The 22,863-nt window shown below is 34.7% G+C and overlaps 1 protein-coding gene across 6 annotated transcripts in view; it reads left to right on the top strand.

Annotated features, from left to right (window-relative positions):
• Positions 1-20,582, top strand: part of LOC142340489 (uncharacterized) — a 114,628-nt gene extending 94,046 nt beyond the window's left edge. For 5 of the 6 annotated variants that reach the window (XM_075391078.1, XM_075391066.1, XM_075391084.1 and 2 more), the window contains exons 2-6: positions 8,791-10,184; positions 13,766-13,922; positions 14,334-14,526; positions 19,659-19,980; positions 20,106-20,582. In XM_075391078.1, the coding sequence (XP_075247193.1) occupies positions 10,031-10,184; positions 13,766-13,922; positions 14,334-14,526; positions 19,659-19,980; positions 20,106-20,428 (1,149 nt within the window). In that variant the 5' untranslated portion in view covers positions 8,791-10,030 and the 3' untranslated portion in view covers positions 20,429-20,582. The remainder of the gene's footprint in view (positions 1-8,790; positions 10,185-13,765; positions 13,923-14,333; positions 14,527-19,658; positions 19,981-20,105) is intronic. The other variant, XM_075391091.1, reaches the window with a different exon arrangement.
• The last annotated feature ends 2,281 nt before the right edge of the window (positions 20,583-22,863 follow it).

Below are 22,863 nucleotides of genomic sequence, written 5' to 3'. Positions count from 1 at the left end.
TCTGTCAAATTTTCACTTATATTCTACGCATCGTAGAGAGAAAAGTGAAACATCATTTTCTGGCCCTTCGAGACTAGTTTTGATAATTACAAAAAAACTACAAATTTTATAGCAAGTAGAAGCAAAAGAGGAGCTGTTCTAAATTTGAAGAGCGAAATCGGCAGAGTTGTTGAGAGTGGGAAGGAGAGATTACTAATTATTAACATTAGATTACATTCATATCAATCATATAATTGCTCGAAAAATTGGCATTTAAATATCCAACTATATTTGTATTCGATTATGCAAATTTGTTTGAGAACAAAGATTTTCATATAAAAAATAATTATTCAAAGTAAACTAAAATAGTCTTTAGTTATTTTCACGAACTCTTCTACTACTTAGTACCCATTCTAGGACTTTACATTTTCGCAGTACAATAGATTTTCGATTTGATCAAAGCCGAAGAACTTTATAGAACATGGGAAATGAAAAAGTGAACAGACGGTAAGAAATTTTTAAAGAAGAAACTGTCAATGTCCTCTTCTTTGAACTCTTGAACGAACTTTTAAATCCATTTAGTCTCTTATAATTAGTACCATACGCCTAATACCATACGCCAGAATCAGTGCCCAAAAGATAATTGTGACAGTTAATCTACAAAACCACGGAGAACAAAATTTCTGTAGAACAAGCAAAGTTGAAACGATTTGTTTATTTCCTTGGTTTCTGACCTCTCAAAAAATAAATAAGCGTACAGATTAGGATCTCTATATCATACACTGTTAAATTCCGCGGCAAAAACGTGGGAAAATGATTATAACTTTTTTGAGATAGGATTAAAATATTAAAATATTAAAAGGAGATTAAAATTTTCACTTTAACTTAATAACATATTATTGTGTAACCCTGATGACACCTACGCTGAAACTCAAACCCAAATCCCATACCAGGATTTTTTTTGCTTTTTTGCTGAATATTCACAAAATTGACCAAACATGGGATGATGTTTCTTCAAGTGAGTCTAGAATTAGGGCACTCCATTGGCATTCTGCTGAACACCAATTTTAGCAATCAGAAGTATGAAAAAGTCGTAATTTCTAGTAAATTTGAGCGTTAATTTTGCTATACATTGTAACCATTCTTCATTGTAGCCTTCTATCATTCTATGTGCCTGATTGCTCCAACATTTTTCGAAATAGGGGATATTTGCGACGCCGGCTTTTTTCTTGTCAACTTTTCACTTTTCTTTTACGCATTGTAGAGTGAAAAGTGAAACTCACTTTGCAGCTCTTAGAGGGTAGTTTTGATATTTACAAAACTACAAATTTTATTGCAGGTAGAAGAAAAAAGCGAGCTGTTTGAAAAAAATGGAAGAGGAAAAGGGGAGAAAGCAGAGTTACGGGGTGATGAAGGAGAGATTACTAATTATGAGACTTAAATTACATTCGTATAATTCCGCAAAAAAATTGGCATTGAATTATGCAACTATAGTTATTTTCAATTAAATTGGCGTGCAAGTTAGGGCTTCTGTATCATACACTGACGGCAAAAACATGGGAAAATGATTAAAACCTTTTTGAGATAGTAAAGAAAAAAAAAATTTCACTTTATTCTTATAACACAATACTGTGATACCCTGCGGACACCTACGCTAGAATTCAAACCCAATCCTCATAACGATTTTTTTGCTAACTTCTACAGAATTGACTAAACATGGGATATTTGAGACGAGAAAAATAAAAACAATAAGGAAAATGTTTTTTTGTTCAATTGTTTATTCTGTTGATCCTTCCTTATGCTTCAAGTGACTTTTGAATTTAAGCCCTCCGTTGGCATTCTGCTGAACACCAAGTTTAGAAATCAAAATTACGAAAAAGTAGTAATTTTCAGCACATTTTTGCGTTAATTTTGCTAAACATTGTAACTCTTCGTCATCGTAGCCCTCTATAATTCTATGTTTTACAACGACGTTAAACACCAGAATAGGTTCCTTTAGGCGCATTCAAAACCACACCAACAGGAAAGGCAACCACTTGAGGAAAGAACGGAAAATTTGTTTTTAATTCAACTGCGTGAGTAAATTTTTTGGATATTTTTGACATAAATTGTTCAAAATTAGTTGTCCGCATATAGAAAAACGAAAACGACTTTCAATAGAGCTTTACCAAAAAACAAAACTTGACATAACTATTAACTCTAATTTTTGACGATTTTTTGATATTCAGAGACATTTTAGAAAAAAATTTTTGAGTCTAACTAATTGATAAAAATTTCATCATTTGTACATATTTTCAAAGAGAAAATAGATGAAAACAAGAGGTAATTGTTTGCCAATTCTAGAGTGGAAACTAATAGTTTCAATTTTATTTTGAAAATTAATGTTTGTTTAAGATAAATTTTCTTAGCAACATATTGCTTTTGCTGAACTTTAACTTTCAGAGCAGCTGCCTTTGGTTGCAATGTATGTGGTTTAAAAGCCATTAGAAACATCAAGATCATAGTTATTTTTTTCAATTTTCATATATAAAAAAGTTCTAATCAAGGTCGATCGAAAAATTTTTTTCAATTTGAATTTTGTTAAATTGATTGTCAAAAGACCGTTGCCTTTCAGAGCACAGAAAAAATTTAGACAGTTAGATAAACGAGACAGATGTTGGAACAATCTGAGCTCTAACCAGACCAGTGACTATAATAGTTAATTTGCTCAGCGTTTACGATGTCTACAGTTCAAAACAAATCCAGCAAAATTGTAGACCTATAACTTTAATATTTATTTAATATTTCAAATACGTTAATCTTTTGTACCCTTACTTCTTGTTTAAGGCTGTTTTAGGTTTTGTTGGACGGTGATATTTGTTTTATTGTAAGTTTGCGATACAGATACCTTTATTGCTAGAAAAAAATCCGCAAAAGATTGACCTCTTCCTTTACTTCTGACTACTATAGGTTTCCCAATATATTATTAAAAAGACTATTATTAAAAATTAAATGCCGTTCTTTTGAAGTGATTTTAATTTACACGTTAAGAAAGAGGTAATCTCGCTATGCACCTCTAGTTTGAACAATAGATTCCTAAGTTTTCAATGGAGAAAATTTGGAACAACTTGTTCCATGTATAGACTTAACGAGCCTTGTTCTCCGATTTGCACTCAAATTTGTTCTACTCTGAGGCCTAGCACCGTTTTATTCTCTCGTCTCAGGTTACATTCACTCGAAGCATTTTTCAGTTAGCTGAGCTGCTGTTTAGATCTTCATTATAAATAGTGCCACTACCATCTATAGTGAAGATCTAAGAGGATCTTTGCTAAAACTACTTAGATAACCGCAAAAAGACTCTGATCCGGCTTAAAAAATATTCTGATCACAACTTAGATTTGATCCGGCTGAAAAACCATACGATAATTGTAAATAAGTAATTTTTTTATTTTTTAACGACTCATCATGCTTATGAAAATAACTTATCAGGCGATATTTCCTTTCATGCAACGTGCGTTTGAACAGGAAGTGAAAACACTAACTGAACGCATTCATATCAGTGATGTGTGTTTCAAATCTACATTGTAAATAGTGCAATGAGCGCCTTATATACACTTTTCGCCTTTAAGAGTAATTGAAAGTACGGATATTCAGGAAATTAACTGTAGGCATTACTTGTAATTGACAGAAAAATTCATCAGCTGGCTAATCTAAATTGAACAATTTGCCTGGTTACACATGTTATACTGATTTCTCAATTACTTAAGCTTTATAATTGGTCTATCTGTAAAAAAAGTCTACTTGCACGTACTGCATGCACTGTGAAACAAATAGCTTGCAGAGGCAAAAATATTAAAAAGGAAATAGTTGCTCGATAAACTTGGCTGCAAATATTTCCTGAAACCGATCACTCATCAGAGCAAAACCAAAGTTTCTTAAAATGGCTTTCAATCTAAATAGCCTCTTCAAACTTGAACACTTTGAGAACACAGCGTCTCAAGGTATGGTTGAATTAGTTCAACTTCTAATCGGGTGAAAAAATACTTGGTAAAATATCACTCCAAGAGATACGGAAACCACCTGTATTCGAAATTTCTGCGCCAATTGAAGCGTTAATAAGTTGGTTGAAATACGTCTGAAGTAATGTCATATATTAGACAACGTTTTAATTCAGATTTATTGCATTACTCCTTGATAGTCGTCAAAATGACATATTATCTACTTGTTTAGGGTTTGGTTGTTATCGCCCGTCTTTTCCTTGTTTATGACTCTCAAACTAATTTATGCAGCGAAATGCTTCCCACTGACCGCAGCTCTTCCGAAAGGAAAGCAAAGCGATTCGATCAAACTATTTTCAGTTGCCCTAATTCACTAGCAGTTTCTTATTTGGCAAAACAGTACAGCCAATAAGTGAACTAAAACCGATCTTCAATCTAAAAGATCACAAACTAGATTTCGCGATTTGTACTAACTCAAAAAATCAGCGTTCTATAAAACTCACTTTTTCAAACTATTACTCCATTGATCTTCTCATTAAGGATCGTATCCTGCCAGCCGAATTGTTTATCTCAAAAGTTATCCTAATGAAGCTACAAACAGACATAAGACAATGGGAAACATCCGAAAATTTTTAAAATGTTTTCTAGTCGCCATAACTCTAGACAGAACAAGAGAACAAATCAAATTATTATAAAAAAGAAAACGAAAACGAAGTGGAGTAACAAATCCTTAATCTTGAAAAGCGTTCAAAAATAGAACAAATTGCCCTCTTCAATAAGAACTTTTAACAGTAAAACTTGCTTTAAAAATGTTTTAACCGAGTTTTTGCTCGATCAACACAAGAAAGTACCCTTTAATAGACAAATAGGAGCCTTCAAATCCTATTTTTACCTATGAAAACGAACAGCCACAATTTGAAGATTATTATATCAATAACAATGCTGATTAATTTATTTAACATTTTAGAGCATGTAGATATCTAACCTTAGGGTTATACTCTGAGTAAATTACATGTTTCAAAAAAAAACTTGCTAGTATAAGACTAAATTTAAGTTAATACTCAATAGCGTACGAAAACAACAGAAAACAACAGGGAAAAAGAAAACGTGAGTGACTAACCTTCAACTACGAAATCTTAGTTGCACTTAAACTCTGATAAATATGAAACAAAAAGTTTTCCTAAAACGTGTTGTGTTGTAACTAAAAACGAACACTTTATGTTTGAACTCGTTTGAATCATACACGGTTTTGATAGAGCTTCATCAGTTATAATCCTTGAGAAATTAAAGATTTTTGTACATTCTAAAGTCAAATTGATGACTTCTGGTTCAAAGCAACAAGAATTCTTTCATCATAATCATTGGTAAATGTGGCTGTAGAAGTTACAATAGTTCTTAAGAAATGCTTAAGAAAATAATTTGGGACAAAGTAGCACTAAAGATATGCGATTTAAATAACAAAGAGCTTAGCTTTCCTCTTCACATCATGAAAGATGTTTTTCTATGTGACAACACTGAATAATTGGTCTGAAAGTTTTGGCAGCTTTTATGATTGTGAAGTGAAAGAAAAACGCTCACTGAAGCATGATAAAAACAAAAAAATGCTGTTGTTTAGGTCTTAAACTTCGGGGAAGAAATATATAACTATAGGAGCATCAAATCTAAAAATTCAAATCCTTAAAAAATTCAAATCCTCATAAAATCAAAATTGATAGCACCATGTTTAACATACAAGAACGGTCAAAAGAAAGAAAATATATATAACTAGAGAGCAATTCAGGCATCTTAATTGTTTGTGTTTTGGATAGAAAGACAATTTTTTCAATTAATAGTGATTTAAAACCAAAAGACGACGTTAAAATGATTCAAAACATCGAGAGACAGAATAGGTGAAGTCCGACAAGTTTTAAATCTCTAAATTGAAACAAAATCGTCAAACTAAAATGTCACAGAACTTAAAAAGTAACAAAATTATCAGTTTCGAAAAACGTGTTGTTTCAAAGCAGGTAAAATCCGTGAGCGCAAATTAAACAATGCACTAAAACTCTCTAATCAAAACGAAATGTCATCAATTATGCTAGTCAGGAAAACCGTCAGGAAGGATTATGAGTAGGAGAACTAGCAGTTAATAATGTCGACAGTTGTTCAAAACAATTGTCATGATAGTAAAATTATCAGAATGATAAAAAGTAATTAACATAGTTGCAGCTAAGCACTAATGGAATTAACTTGTTGCTTTTTAATAATAGTTCGTTAAAAAAGACTGCACCCAAAAACAATCCAAACTATATGAAATGCGAACTCAATAGTAGCTGACTGGGTACGTGGAGCTGCTCCTAACAATTCATATTCCTTGCTGTTTTAATAAATGACATGACCATGAGAAAAAATTTCAGTAGTGGCACAAAATGTGATCAATTTTTATTAGATGCCAAAAACATCTCTTTTCATTTTTAAATCTGTGTAGTCCAAAAAATTTCAAAGTGGAGAATCAGTCACTATTGATCGGTGTTCAGTCAATTGTGCATGCGAACAAAGTGAACGATATCACCAAACCTTCTCAGCTTCAAGTTTATTATAAAACTTCTCATAAAGTTTCAGGTTCGATATGAAATAGCTTAATAATTTGTTACGCAATTTTTATTGTATTTCTGTAATATATGAAGGAATTGACATAACGATAAGATACTTGTCTTTATTTTACTCTCGAAAAAACCGTTAATTAGTTGTCGTAAACGATTGAATTTTTACCAAAACATTAGCTATATTTGATTCAAAATTAGGCTAAAATGGTAAAAAATGGTGAATAATGTTTTCCAAAAGAGCAAAATTACTGAAATCTCTCTTTGTAGTGGAATTCAAGACCCAGAGAGCTTTAGCTTGATACAAGAGATGCCATCGATTGGTCAGAAAAAAACCCGGCATCAGCATTAAAAAATTAATTTCGTTTGACAGCATTTAATGTCAAAGACCCATATTGATTTTTCTTTACTGATTTCAATAATTTGGAAAAACCTAGAAATGCTGTCATTCACAACAGTCGAAAACATTTCCATGAAATTTGAAAATAATTATATTTATCACATTTCGTTTTAATCCTAATTTTGCCGCAAGAGGCAGTCAATTGCATTGACTAAGCTGTTCAGTTAACATTTTCCTTTTAATTGAGAACTCAAAAATGTAAACTATATATAAAAATGCGATATAAGTTAAATTGAGTAAAAACTCGCATCTTGAAAAATGGGCAAAACTTTATAAGCACTTTTTTGAGCATAAACAATAGTCCGGGAAAATTTTCGCATCAATAAACTGAAGACTTTTTAAAATTTCTCAATTTTCTCCAATTTCGCACCTTCCGAGATGCCTACTGAATCTGTATTCTTTCTATTAATGCCAAAATTAAAGCTCTTTCTATTTCATATCTGATATATCCAATGGATTAGTATTTTCAAATTTTAATACATTTCATGTACCTATTAGAGTACAGAGCGCATTTTGAGCGTAGAACGTTGCTGAAAAATTTCACAGCCCAATATCTCTTCGAGGCCATCAAAAAATTGAAAACGTCTCTTCAATCGCTCTTTCAGTACTTAAGGGCTTTCCAATTAATACCACTTTTGCATCTCTCCGCAAAAGATATGAATCAGCCAAAACTGGCTTAACATAGCTTAACGGGCTGGCATAGTTCCTAACACCAAAATACATTTGGAGGATAGGAAAAACTGATCTCATAATGACGCTACCATGTTCGCATCACACAGAAGTAATATACAAAAGTCAATTCACTGTTACCAATTTTCAGTTTCCATTACTTTTCTTAGTATCTAAACAACCATAGTTTTTGACAAGCGTAGGAATCTTGAAGTTTAAATAATCTTAAAATTACAGTACAATACCACAATTAAGGTACCAGTCTACAATTAAGTACGGATTCTTTAATTAGATGCAATTTAATTAAACAGTACGTAAATTTATTACACAAATAAGCGGTACGAAATATGTTGAGGGCGTCATTCTACTCAATACATTTGAGTTTTAGGTAGAATTAACTGATCACCAAACAATTGATAATCCGAGGGTATTGTTCGAAATGAAAATGAGAATGTCTGCCTGAAAAACGTCTTCACGTCTGCAAGCTTATCTCGAATAAATTTTATCAAGATAGAAATTCCACACAACCGAATCCCTTCGCTTTCGTGTTAAGAGTAGCACAGAACACAATTATGTGCATGTAAATGTGTGCAACAATTTATTAATTACAATAATCAGTGCTTGCAAACTTTCAATATCCTCTTACATATCGCTATCTCAATTCGAAGAGACACTTTATTCCCATAACTCCAATTTTATTTCTGCTTTCTTTTGCAAATTTTCCAATTTGATGTTACAGATTTTCACAGTTACAGTTGCAATTAGCAATACTTGCGAACTAATTGAGTTTTGCCGCAACTAGAGTGGAAATAAGTTTCTTATCTACCAGTGGCAAAGGAATGTTTCTCATCATTAATTTCTATCTTTTAAATTATTTTTAATCAAAGAATAGAAATTGATCCCCCATTAAAGCCTTACGAACTTAAAACGCAAACTAGGCAAACTCATATCGCTATTTTAGTGCAACGGTAATTGGTGCACGTCTTTTTCAGAAAAAAAAGACCATAAAAATTTTACGAGTGCTGTTTGCAAACAATGCACTTGAACAATAGAAGTGGCACTAGCTAACAAAACGTGGCGAAACACTTTGTAAGGAGGCTGTTGAGACATTGAATTTGATTTTGAGATGGAGCTAATATAATTATCCTAATGGTCTACTGCAGTTGCAAGTGATTGTCTTTAGATACGGCGTCGTTCACATGACGTGTCCCACTTGAGAGGCTTAAAGTGACGCAAAGAGAGCGCATTACGCAACAGATGCAAGAGGAAAACAAGAGGGGATGAGACAAAGGAGCACAAAACATCACAAACAAGCAAACATATAGAATAAGCGGAAGCAAAACGCAAACAAGACAAAGGAAGAAGGAAAATCAACCAATGACCGACGGCCAATAAATTGATTAAATTTAACTTAAAGCTCCACTAGATACAAACAAAATTCCCAAGATACAATTCAAATCGCATGTTATTAGTTGGAATGCTTTAATTCGGAGAGAGAGGAAACAGGCAAACATTAGGCAATGCCGCAGTGCAACCACGCTGCACATGCAAACATCTCTCTACCGTAGAGAACAAGCAATTCAGGGCTCACTTCCAATTGGGGGCGTTGAAATGGATAGATAGAGTGAGGGCACTTTAAAAAACTATTCGATTATACATAGATATAAATCGTGGTAGTTCTTACTTACTTACTTTTTTATAACTGCCTGAGAGAGAAGAAAGAAGGGGAAAGTAAAATATCCCCTTCCGTCCCTGGCCCCCAAAAAGTGCCGGCAGCCATTTTGCATTCTTCTCCTGTTTCCATTTTGTTTAACTCCATATTACTCTTATATTCACTTATTCCACAACTATTCTCTTCACAGACAACATGCAGAAGGAGAGAATGGACAAATGAGGAGGGAAAATGAAAGAGAAAGATGGATGCGCGATGACTATTAGTGCAAAAAACAAAAGCAGTCTGTTTTCAGGGAATTCAATTATTTTCTCTGCCGGTCTATGACTAAAACACTTGTGTCAATCCAACCAATTCCCTCTCTTTGTTGCACTGTCACTAGAATACAAAGGACAGAATAGCCCAAATTGCATTTAAATATCCATCTCAAATACATTTGTATATACCCACACCATACCATTCAAACTGACTCCTACCAATGAGAGAGTCCCGCACCCTAATCCGTCCCATTTCACCCACTTCTTCTCAAATCCTATACAAAGCACTTTATAAATGACCGGAAAGATACTCTCCATTTCAATTTTACCCTCATTATAAGTTACCCTCAATACAGTCTTTGATTCCAGCATAATTATAGCGACTTTTACCCTTCTGACCTTAGCAGCCTATTTTAAAATCGTCATCGAAATTGTTTTCACCTTCACATATTATTCAACAATTTTCCTCGCGTGGCCCGGAGGCAGCTTAGTTTATGGAAGAGAAAGCAATAAAGTGTCAAGATAGCAACACTTACGGAGACCCATCAGACGGAACGAGTAATAAAATGAGCGATAATAGCAACAACGATATCCCAACAAATCCAAACACGTCAGGCGAAGAGTATCAGAGAGGGCCATTCTACGATGGTAAGTTATAATTCCATGGCTCTTGACAATTACCAACTCGTACACTCACACGCAGAGGTCAAATAAAATATTAATCCAAATTTAAAATTAATCAAAACTTGCAAAAATGGAGGAATGGAATCTCCTGACTGATTACTTAAACTAATTCAAACTGACTACGATGAAGCTACTTTTTGGACGCTCTAATAATCTGAAATTTGTGTTATTGTTTTGCCTAATTAGGTGTGAGCGTTTCCCAACCAAACGCGCTATATTAGCATCTGATTTCCGAATACAAGTTATACCTACTGTAAACTACAATTGATTCGAAGGACGTTCGAAGGACAAAAAATTCTCATTACACCAAAGTTTCTCAATATATAGCCCCGTTACGTACAAAAAATTCGCCTCAACAACACAATTTTAAGCAATCTAGGATACACAAACGAGAAATTTCATTTCCATTAAGAACAGATCATACAAAAAGTTGCAAATCTATGAGTTAAAAAGAACGAAAAAGTACTTTACACCACTAAATTAGCACACACTAAATTCTGCATTGTAATGCGCTGAAACTTTTCCGTCTTCTGAGGACATTCTCTGCGGTCTCTTATGCGTCAAATGTCTGGAACCTAGGACCACAGTATCTTCAACGCTTGGAAAGACTGCAAAGATCATGTTTAAAATGGATAACATGCCGTTCAGTTTTGGGTGACAAAGAATACGTTGAGAGCCTAATTCGAAATCGCCTGTTGCCAGTCAGTTATTTTCTAGTTCTCGACTACCTAATTCTGCTTAACAAGATTTTAGTGGGCTTAAATTCTATGAATGCCTCAGACCACTGGTCAATAACTTTCGGTTGTCCAAAGACAAGATCAAGTGAAAAATTTTTTTATTGAAGCCAGAAAAACATTTCGGAAACGTTCGGAAGATAATTACTTTAATTGAGTGGCCCGATTCAATAGTTCTTTGTCTCAACTTAACCGTTTTTCTAACTTTTCACCACACACAAATCCATGTCAGTTTCGAAGAGAAGTGAAGAGCTTTTTGGAAGGGGAGGCATTAAAAAGCTTCAAATAATAAAGTTACCCTTCAGGATGGAAAGTTTTCGAGAACTTAATTACTGAAACTTGATTTCTCCCCTAATCTGGGGACTACCAAGCTGGTTGTAACCATGTTTGGATGAATTCATTATTATTATTATTATTATTATTATTATTATTATTATTATTATTATTATTATTATTACTATTAAGCTCTTGGGTATTTAAAAAATGTATGCAAGATTTTGGATTAAATGAAAATTTTCGGATTAAATGAAAATTTTTGGATTAAACAAAAATTTTTGAATTAAATGAAAACTTTTGGATTAAATGAAAATTTTGGATTAAAATTTTTGTTCCAACCCTCTTAACCAATTACCATATTTAACCAGAAAAATTAACTAAGTTAATTAAAGTAGGAAGCAGTTATATCGATATCAGTTCGGTTTAATCTCCAGTTGAAAAATGACAAAAAGTTTGAAGATTGGCACTTATAAGGTGCTTTCCGTAATTTTTCTCAATACGTGGAGAAGAAATATATTGTAACAATACTCAATATAAGTTTCTTTAAACTTCAAAAATTTCTTTAAATTAGAGAAATAATTTGCTGTTATATCTAAATTTTCCTCTACTGATATCAAGGACGGTTCTAGAAAAAGAACCGTCTTTGCTAGACACTCTCAGTCTTAATTTGTATTCGCAGGCGTGTTGCCAGAGAAGTAAGTGTAATTTTCGGAGCGAAAATCAGATTTTTTTTTTGCAAAAGTTTTCGTTTTTTGGCCTGATTTCGCTGCTCAAAACATGAAAGCTGTCTTGAAGTTACTTCAATAATGATAATACGGATGTAGTTCTATAACAAAATTTCGAACAAAATTATTAATAGTAAAACATGAAAACTTTTTATTACCCTGTCCTCTCTCATTAACCTGTTGTCATTTTCATGTAGTTGGTTTTGCTTATTTCAGCAAAATTGCCGAAATTAGCGACAATGCGAAAATCACCGACCAATCTTGGCTTATTCCGGCAGCAAACTCTAGCGACAATAGCACTGCAAAAATTCAAAAATTGGCAACTAATCCCCCAAAATCAAAGGACAAGATTAGAGTTGGCGACGAGTTCAAAGGATTAGTGTCAATTACACTTGTCACTTGTTGCCGAGTATATATACTCACGAAATGTTATTTTTGCAACAAAATGTTAATACCTTTTATTATTTTTATGAACAAAAGATGCAACAATACTTTAAACATCAAGCAGATCTTGAAATACTTCTTTAGTGACTGCTGAACACGCTATTGAAGTAACAGGAAAATATATTCAAACGATATCCGTAGATATGTCATTAGTCACAGATATGAAATTATTGCTTAACAGATTTTACTATTAGAAATTTCGGTAAAATCTGTGGAGCAATAATTTACTGACTTTCGGTACTTCAATTGACACAAGACAAATTATTAACTAAAATGATGAAAGAGTTAGCTTTTTGATAGCTAGTACATTGACCAAATACTTGAAAATTCCAGCTGAAGCAAAAACATGCGACACACGCAATTGGTGACCGCGAAGCGAAGGGAGGTCCCGTAACTAAGATAAGCTGTCGCTAAAGGCAAAAAAGGCGCATACAAAACGCTTGATTTTCCTACTTTGAAAGTACAATTTCTTAACAATATAGAAATAAATAAATAAATAAATATTATATATATATATATATATATATATATATATATATATATATATATATATATATATATATATATATATTCCTAATTGCTCGCCATTTTTTCGCTGCCACTACTAAGCTTGTAAATTATTCTAGTTTTAAACTTTGTCTATAGGCATGTGCTTATGTTAAATGAACTAACTAATCGTCAAAAAATTAGCACATGTATATCACTGTAATCTAAGTTCCGGCTAAAATTTACAGCAAAAACTTCAAATTCACGTAAGCTTGAAATACAAAATCAGGGCGGTATGAAGTAACGCAAAAATATCACATTTAACAACTGAAGGCTGATTTTAGGACAACAGATCTAAAAAAACAGATGGGCAGCTCAAAATTGGAACTGATCGGAAATATCTTGTATTCAAGTTAATTGGTCAATTGAATCTAAAAAATTCCGTTGCATATGTCCGGTCGTTCATATTACGTTCTGTTTTTGTCGATTCAAGTCCAAGTGGTTGCGGAGTCATTGACATGATTAGTGAGGCATAACCAATTCACAAGTTTGCAAATAGCGCTTAATCTTGACTTTTCAGTCTACTCCCCCCCCCCCCCAATGAAGGCAGTTACAGACATTTCTCAGCAATGTGAATGAACTCTTGTTCTTCCTCGGGATATCAAAAAATTTGCGCCACTTGGTCAAAATCGACTACACGAAGAAGCAATCACATCACCGACCAAAATTGTCTCAAAAATGGACGAAAATGTACTGCAGCCATCATTTGGCAAAAAAACTTTAGCAGAAACAACGCATGCCCAATCTTAGCTCGAAGCTAATGGATAATATAATTTAGCAAAATAGCGTGAACAAATTGCACCGGTTTCTTTTACTTCAGGGTATGACTTTGACCCCTCTCTTTACAACACGGATGTGGGCGTGGGAGGAGGGGAGGGCGAGGTGGGAATTGGGAAGCAAGTTCAGAGCAGTGTGATAGTTCTGATACTTGTTCTCTTGTGGCTATACACAATTGCAATGTTCATCCGAAGATCAAGGTTACTTTTAAGCTGCTCATATCCTCTCGGAGCTTTCTTGCTTAGTTAACAATGCCACTAAACTGGATTACAATTAAAGCGTCAATTTATCTTAGGTCACACGATCAAGCTAGATAATTTCACATATAGAGCCATATAGAACTGCTTCATTCCACTAAGACTGTCTCTAAAGAACGAGGTAGTACGATAGTAACTTAGTTGAAATGAGATGAAAAGATTGGTTTAAAAATTTTAAAAGGTACTACGACTTTCAAACTTGCAGGACACAGACCTCATAATCTAGCTCAGAGTAAACCAGAACCACGAACCAGAGCTGTCCATGCAAGATGACTAGATTTTAAAATATATTGAGAAACGGCGTATTTTCACACCATTGCAATAAAATGAGCCAGCTATGAGTTTGTGCTTCAGATTTCTGCGTACAACCGGGCAAAGGCAGAGCACGTACAAGTCTGCACTGCCTGGCAACACGGCCAATGGACCAACTACAACTGGTTCTGGTGGTGGGAGTGGTTGCACTGCGGGTGGCATCGGGTCCACTAGCAGGAGGCAGTCTGTGGCCAATGCAGTAACAAACTCCAAGAGAAAACAATCTCAGGCCAAGGTATTCAAAACAATCAAAGGAGATACAAAAAGAGAATGAGTAACAAATAATAACATCACCGACTAACGTCGGGCGAATCGCTGTCAAACGACTGGCGCACGGGGGACGAAAAGTAAAGAGGGTCCGAGGAAAAGTCGTTCCAGAGAAAATTGCATAAAAGACCACAGGACTAATATAATTGCTACAAACTACGTTTGAGAGCAATTAAACACTATTTAAAATAAACTTAAGCAGACGGGGATGGGGGGGTAGGAAGGTCGGGGAAGGTATGAAAAAATTTCTCAATGACATTTCGGCCTTGAATATTACAAGCAGTTTCTAATTACTATGTATAAGTACCTACGCCACTGTTAAAGTCCGATGTTCAAAACAGAAGTCAAGTTCTAAAACAGAAGCCAAAGTTGGAAATTAAAAGTCAAAGTCCATGTCATGAAGAAATGTGCTTCAGATGAAAAAAGCCGTAGAATAACAACACTCCTCTTCCAGTCGTACAAAATTTGTAAAATACAAATACTCAATTCGTAAATACTCAAGTCGTAAAAACCTGTAGAAAACCAATAATCCTCTTGGAGTAAAAAAAAAGACCAACACGTTTATAATGATTGCCTCAAACTGCGTTCGAAAGCAATTAAAAATACCCTAGGCGATTGAAAACTATAGTAAACAACCATTAGTAAGCAACGCATACGCCTCTGAGCGTGTTAATAAGCACAAAAATATCCTGCAATTTTAGTTTACATAGCAGGTAAATTGCCAGAAAATAGCCGCAATAGCTTCGTAGATCTGCAGTCTAAAAAAACAGAAAAAAAATTCGTCTTTTCAATAAAGGCGGATATGTTATATTTTGATTTAAAATCTGTATAAGTTCTTGCTGCCTCTATTAGCTGCTCTCAAATATCTTTCAATTAGAGTGTCACACACCCATTTGGCCTTATCTCTTTGAATTAAATTAAATAAAAGTCAATTTCAAAGTGAGGAAGCCATTTTTGAGAGTGAGGTAAGTCAAGTGTGAACAAAAATTTCAAAACACAAATAACAAAAAAGTCGCTCCAACAGGAGCGAAAAAAGACGTCACGCACGCACTTCAGTTGAAATTGCATGAACGAATGAACAGAAAGCAGATTTGAAGTGATTGTGACGTCATATAGTTGTAACAAAAATCTTGACGACGAAATGGAAAAAAAAACATAGCAGGACAAATCCTGACGTATATTTCAAAGATTTTCCATCGACTAAAAAAAACTAAACCTAGAACGGACTAAAAGAAAATTGGGAAAACCATTCTAAAAAAAATCAAATACAAAAATTTAAAAAAACAATGTCAAAATGCAGCATGTGAACAAAAAACCACTAGCGAGAAATGGAAATTTGGTTCTAACAAAAACTAGGCCTAGAATGAACTATGAATGGATTGGGAAAAAGATTAAGAACCAAAATCCTATCCAAAAAATCGAAAAAACATTAAAAAACAAAGTGAAATTACCGCATGTGAACAAAAACCACTAGCGAGAAAGCGATTTTTTGTTCAAACACCGTTTTCTCACTCCATTTTAAAAATAGAGCAAAAAAAATTTGACGCCGCAAAACCACTCGCGTTTTCGCTCCACTTCCTGTTTCGGCGAGAGCAAAATCACTATTCCAATTGGACTAAAATAATCTTTGAAAATGTATGAACAGATCTTAAAAAAAGAGCGCCCCAATACAATTCAAATTCTTTGAATTGTAAAAAAAAAACCAAGACAAGGCCAATAATAGCCCCAGCTATCGCTTTTTGGCTATTAACAAGATAGCGGGGAAAGAAATAACTTGAGCTGCTGTGAGACATAAGCGTGGATTTTAAGTACCCGCACCTCGTTAGACTTTCAAAGACAAGCGGCAATGCATTCATGTGCGATCAATATCAAAAGATTTCTGATCTTACCTATGAGAAATTCAATTCTGATAACAGCTTCGAGTTTTCTCGGACTAAAAAAATAAATATCGCTCTTGGTACGTAAATGGATTACTGCTTGGTTTTGAAAGCTTAAGCAGATGCACAGATTTTGAACCCATAATCCCAGCTATTCACAGCAGCTCGTTATCATTTCTCCAACAGACTTCCATTCAAGATTGCCCAACAAGTGCCTTTCATATGGAACAACTCTGCGCCTCTCGGAAGGCGGTCTATTATTTTCGAAGGTCGAATACTTGTTAAGGTTGCCCGATTTTTTAAGGTTGCCCAATTAATTAATTAAAATTATTTTTAACTGTATTTTGTAATATTGAGTCAAGCACTGGTGCCATTGAGCGGCTCATTTTTTTAAAGCTTCCAAATAGAAGTTTAGCGTTCGTATTTGTAGAATTTGTTAGGTTCCCAAATATACGTTACATTCCAACTATACATAACTGGTTGACATGGAGAATAAGCATCAATTTGTTCGTATTTCGTTAGTTGGCAATAATTTTAGAAGAAGTAGGGGTGTCTAAGAGCTGGAGTAATCTCATTAATTCAATCAATTCCATTTTGCGCTTGTTAGCATGGGGAAACATTCATTGATGATCTGGACCAAACAAAAAAAAACGAGTGGCACCGCCCAGTAAGGAAAAAATGAGATCTAATTGGTGTTTCAAATTTGTTCCCAAGTAATAACTTAAAAAATAAAGACGAAAAACATCATACATATCCTATCAATTGTTAGAGAAACTTGTTGCGTTACAAAAATATCAGATTGCAGTTTCGACATGTGAGACAGTCAACAGTTGTGGGCCTTATCAGACCTCCTAGTCTGCGACTTCAATATTTACTTTGATCCATAAAATTTCCACACCAGCTAGCTCTCAATTGACATTTCTACACCACATCTCTCCAACTTCTACAATAATCTTAATGCATTAGCATAAATTTGCGTGAATTTGTAAATATAAATCAAAGATGTCACATTTACGACACGCGTTGCATCTCCGGGACAAGCACAAGCGCGCATTTCATTTCATTATCGGTTGCGGTCACTTCAATTTGCCGTCACAGCAGTCAACAAACGGTACCTCCAAGTATAAAATATACATAAAAGTGCCATTCGCTACATGTCCGCTTATTCGCGCATCACTGCATGTACAGAGAGGACAAATGTACTGAACTTGTGCAAACCTAGAGGTTTAAAATGAGAAAACGGAACCACATGTTTAGTTATCAATTGCCAAGCAGCAAATTTCGCCATTCCAAATGAAATGTAATTCAAAAATTTCGTGGACAGAACTATTCAGATTGCGCGACAGTATCACATTACACAACAAACTCAACTTGAAATCCCTAGCAGCTCAATAAAAAATACTTTTCAACTATAAGATGCTCCCGAACAAAACCACATTTTGTAAACTTATTCCAATCTTCCATGAAATGGGGGTTGGAACTTCATGCTAACCTGACTTTTTTGTTAAGTCAATTTTGCCTTATCGATATTTTTTGCAGAGACAAGCTATCATTAGAAAACTCTTGAAAAGAAACTGAATCAATTATTGAAAACTTTTTAAAAATTTTCATTCGCTAAGGAAAAATTGAGCATCAAAGTTTTCTAAATTTTCACATTTGTGGCTTTTCAAGCTCCGTATACGATTGTGCTTATATAAACCTGGAAAATAAGGAGTTGCTTTTTCAAACGTAAATTCTGAGCTAGAAAAATTGCGAAAAAGTGAAGCCATCGATTCGTTGAAAAATCTGTTGCAAAAATTGGACTGATTATTTAATACAATCAAAACACTTTTACAGTTACATGAGCTTCCAATTGACTCCCAAACTGAGGATTGGTCCTATATATCTGCGTTTTAGTGGCACATTCAGTTAATTATTTTAACTGCAAAAAAAAGTTAAAATGTACTTTTCACTTAAAATGTTTTTAATAGAAAAATTATTTAGCAAAATCTACAACTTAAGCATCGAGGATTTAGGCTATTTCTAATTGTCTGAAATAGAGGAAATGGAGCAACAATTGCAGTTTTTTAAGGAAATTGCGAGAAACATTGTTTTCACGAAGTTCAATTTCACCGTTCTATATAACCATCGTAAAAATCTGGCAGCCAATAAAAGGAGAAAACTTGGTCTTTATCCTTGATAAACAACCCCGCAGCTCTCGCACATGACAAACATTTTTTTTTCATTTTAAATCAGTTCGACATGCAAAAATTGGTCATGCCTCCTTTCGCTGCTTTTTCAACGGTGGCGGTCAAGCAAGCCGATAGGCAAGCAAGCCGAATTTTGAAAATGAGGTCAAGTAAGCCGAAAAATTTTCAGATACCCGTATTTTAAGTTGCCCCTGGCGGGCCGGTGGGCGCGCTTCGCCGCGATAACCGGCCCGCTATTTCCGGATTACATCCCACAGCAGATGAGAGGCATGGCCATGGAAAGCGGCCTGCTGAGGCCCGTACCCATTAGATGTCTAACAGTTGACGCATTTTTGTTTCTTTGGAATACATTATGCACTATAATACTACGCGCAGTATTGATTGTAACGGCTGACAATGTATTATTTCTGATAGATTACATAACTATTACATAACTTTCGGCTTGCTTTTTGCCTATCGGCTTACTTAGCATTCGCCTTTTTCAACATTTTGGGTAAATTTTCTTTGCCTTCAGTAGGTTAGTTTTATTCGTCTCGCAATAGTTCGGAAGAGAAACTAGTTAAGATAACAATCTCTGAATTTTAGAGACTCGTCATTGCTACCTGCAAAATAACTTTAATTTTTACATTTTGAAACTTTATAAAAAAACAATTTATTCTATTCTTTAAAATTTCACATTTTTAAAAGCGTTTAAATTTTTTGTTGCTTGAGAAAATCTAGAAAACCATTTTTTCAATAGTCGTACTGAATGTATTAACTATTTTCAAATCAAAACTCATACTTTACCCTCATGTCCCTAAGAAAATATGGTTATTTGATAGGTTGGAATACAAAAATTGAATCAACGTTAATAGTTTCTCAAAGTTCTCACGCCAACAATGACAAAAAACACGGTTAAAACTGAAAGATTCGAACAATCAGACACCACACACAAAGATACTTGAAACTTGTGTAAGATAATGAGCTAGAATTGTCAAAAGCACTTATTTCTCAACTTATCTGCCGATCTCCAAAAAATATTTGTTTAATTGTAGAACTTAGATGGTAGCAGTGAAGGAGGCAGAGACCGAGACTTGAACCTGAAATTCCCATCACATTCTGAGAAGCATAACTCCATCACATCCTTGGACGACCGAATTCTGTGCAACCACGTGACCACCCCAGCCAAGAAGTCGGCCATGAAGATAAGCTTACCCTCGTGGCGTGTGGAGAGGAACAGGGACGATTCAGACTCTCTCTACAGGCAACCGAGGAAAATGAGCTTCTCCGACATCCAGTGGGATCCACCCAAAAATTACCACAAGAAGAAGGCTTCTAATGATTCCGCCATCGCTCCTGTCATTTCCATCAGCCAAGGTTTCATTCTTTAGCGTAGCTCTAATTCGTTTGTATTGTTCGATTCCATTTTTTCACAAACCAACAAAAATTAGGAAACAGATTAATGAATTAAATGATTTTTTGAATTTTGGGTTGTCTCCCAGGTATATCCGACCAGAGTCCAAGTCGCACTCAGACGGATAGCCAGACTGGCAGCAAAATGGTCAATCAATCGCCTTTGAACACGTCCAAGGCTGCAAACCGCCTCGTCACGTCACACAACAACCCCAAGTTCAGCCTGACAACCGATTCGAGTAGTTGTGTAATTCCAGTAGACGCAGATGACATGATAGATGACGCAACAATGATGGACAGTTACGAAATGGTAGAGACGTCTCCTGGCGCCGACAGTCAAATAACAATAACAAATGACACTGATCCTGACCTAGAACAAGGACAATCGCCAAACTCATTCTCGTTTATTTAAATCCATGTCGAAACAGTATTTGTATAAAAATTACAAACAAGATTACCCTTACCAGTTGAATAGTCCTTCTGCCCATGCATTAAGATATGTGCGCACCCAATCACTTCTCGGCTGTAAATTTTAGTTTACCCTTAATAAAAAAAATTTATAACGACTACATTTTCAAGTTCAGTGCATGACTTCGAATACAGCTGACATATTTGAACGCTGTGAACGCTAAAATGTAACTTAAAAAGCGTCTTGTTGTATAGTAGCCGCGGAACATTTTCTATTTGTGCGAAAAACTTAATAATCCCGGAATATAATGTCGAAAAGACTGGTCGTTTTTGAGCCATATCAATTAGCAACTCACAAATATTATTGAGCAGGAAACAATGATATCACTTTTCATTATTGCCACTGTTTACTTTTTAAAATTCAGAATGTTCTTGGTAGCGATACTGTTTGAGGTGACCGTCCAAACATTCGTAATGATTTCGGCATTTTTATTAAAACGAAAACGAAAGTAAGGAAAAAAGACTTAACAAGAAAAAAAGAAACAATGAGGTACCAATGACCGCAGAGCAGAAAAGCTTCTTCTTTGAGGAAGGGTACAGATTTTGGTTTGAAGAAAAGTAATGTTCGTGAATGATGTAGACGAAGAATATTCGAAGAACATTCGAGATATTTACTCTTCATTCATCGTCGATCCCAACTTAAATTTTTCCTGCTCAAATGAAATTATAAACCCACTAAAGTCGGACAAATTGGTCTCGAATGACAGGCGGGGCAATTTAATTCGGAGTAGCCTGCAGCAAAGAAGCTTTTCTTAATGAGTGAAAACAATTCCTACGACGGAGGGATTTGAACCCTCGACCTCCAGTGTACTAGACTTCAGAACTTACCACTATTAGGCCCTTGCTACATCGTCCATTACAATTGATTTTATTTTTGCAACACGTACTTAATTTCTCGACAAGAGCAATTTAGGTCAAACAAAAAAATCAAGAAGTCAAGCAAGAAAAAAGAATGTCGCAGGAGAAAACGGTCAAGCAAAAATTTTGCATGAAAAAGACATACATTTACAAAACTTGCATCAAATTTCGTTCGAGAGCAATTGAAAATTTCTCTAAACGAAACGGCTGTAGCGATACGATCAACTTAATACAAATATTAGTACCACTCGAAGCTAGTTAAATGTTATTCAAAAAATTAGTGTTATCTGATTTATCTTTCAGGGCATTTTTTTCTGGAGTCCAAACTAAAATGCACAATTAAGAATGGGGCAAAAATTAAGGGCGCGGGAGTTTTTCGTTAAAAACAATTGAGAGGTATCATAATTTCGGAATCTTCCGAAGGCCAAAAACGCATCATACAAACGGAGCTTTAAATTACTTAAAAAAATGGAGGCGCTATTTTACCAGCAGTAAGGAAAAGTTTTGCTTGATTGTAAATGATATAGTGAAAAGCGAATCCAACTGAACAGTTAACATTGCTAACACAGTTTCGTTACAGAAAAACGGATTCAAAAAAATGTTTAATAAAATCTTCCCAAAAACTTCAGCAAATGAAATGTTCAAACATCAACTACTTCAACGACTCAAATTCGGTTCATTGGCTAGGCATATTGAAAGGTTTAAAATATGATAACAGGCTGATTTTTGGTTTTTCAATATCAAGAAATATCTGTACATTGACGGTGTTCATCAATTGGTTCAGAGATTTAAATTCACCTGTTGAAACAAGATGAAAACAAGGGGATACATTTCGCACCATGCAAAACAGAGCAAACAGTGAAATTAAAGCTTTAAATGTGAAATTAAAAAAGAAACTAAACTGGCGACAAAACATAGCTAAACAAGCCCATGGAAATAAATTTGACGTTCATAAGATGGCCACCGCAACAATAAAAAGCTCCCCCAATTTAGAGTTCAATTCAACAAACATAACCGACAAACATCGCCCGAATAACTCCTCAAACGTCTGGCTAGGGTTTGCTTTGGCGGTAGGCAGCCGAAGTTCAAGGAAGCTAGCTTAATTGAACGGGTGGCGGGAAGGGAAGATTCGGAAAGGAACACGGGGTCCAGGGGGGGCAGTGTCCAGATCATGAAATTAGAAATGAAACCTTTTCAGAAGTTCTAGTGAGGTTTTAGTCAAGTATATGAATGGAATTTCCCGAGAAATTGAAACAATTATTATCATTATTTGTTGATAGCTTATTGGTTTATCATTGGAATTGTTTAAATGTTTATTAAGTAAACAAGCCTCATCATCACAAAAACAGATTGTTGAGTTACAGTTGAGTTGTTAATTTGAATGTATTAAAACTACTTACTTTTATATCTTTAAGTTGCGCCGAGAGAGAGAAAAAACTTGAAGATTGTCGACCCAGCTCCGATTGTTTCATCCGCTTGGAAATCCTGAAACAACTTAGAAAAACTGAGCATGCAAAAAGG

This window comes from Convolutriloba macropyga, chromosome 1 (genome assembly GCF_964194025.1).
Source record: "Convolutriloba macropyga chromosome 1, txConMacr16.3, whole genome shotgun sequence".
Lineage (NCBI taxonomy): Eukaryota > Metazoa > Xenacoelomorpha > Acoela > Convolutidae > Convolutriloba > Convolutriloba macropyga.
Note: the sequence above shows the minus strand (reverse complement) of the source record. Positions and strands in the feature narration are given on the sequence as shown.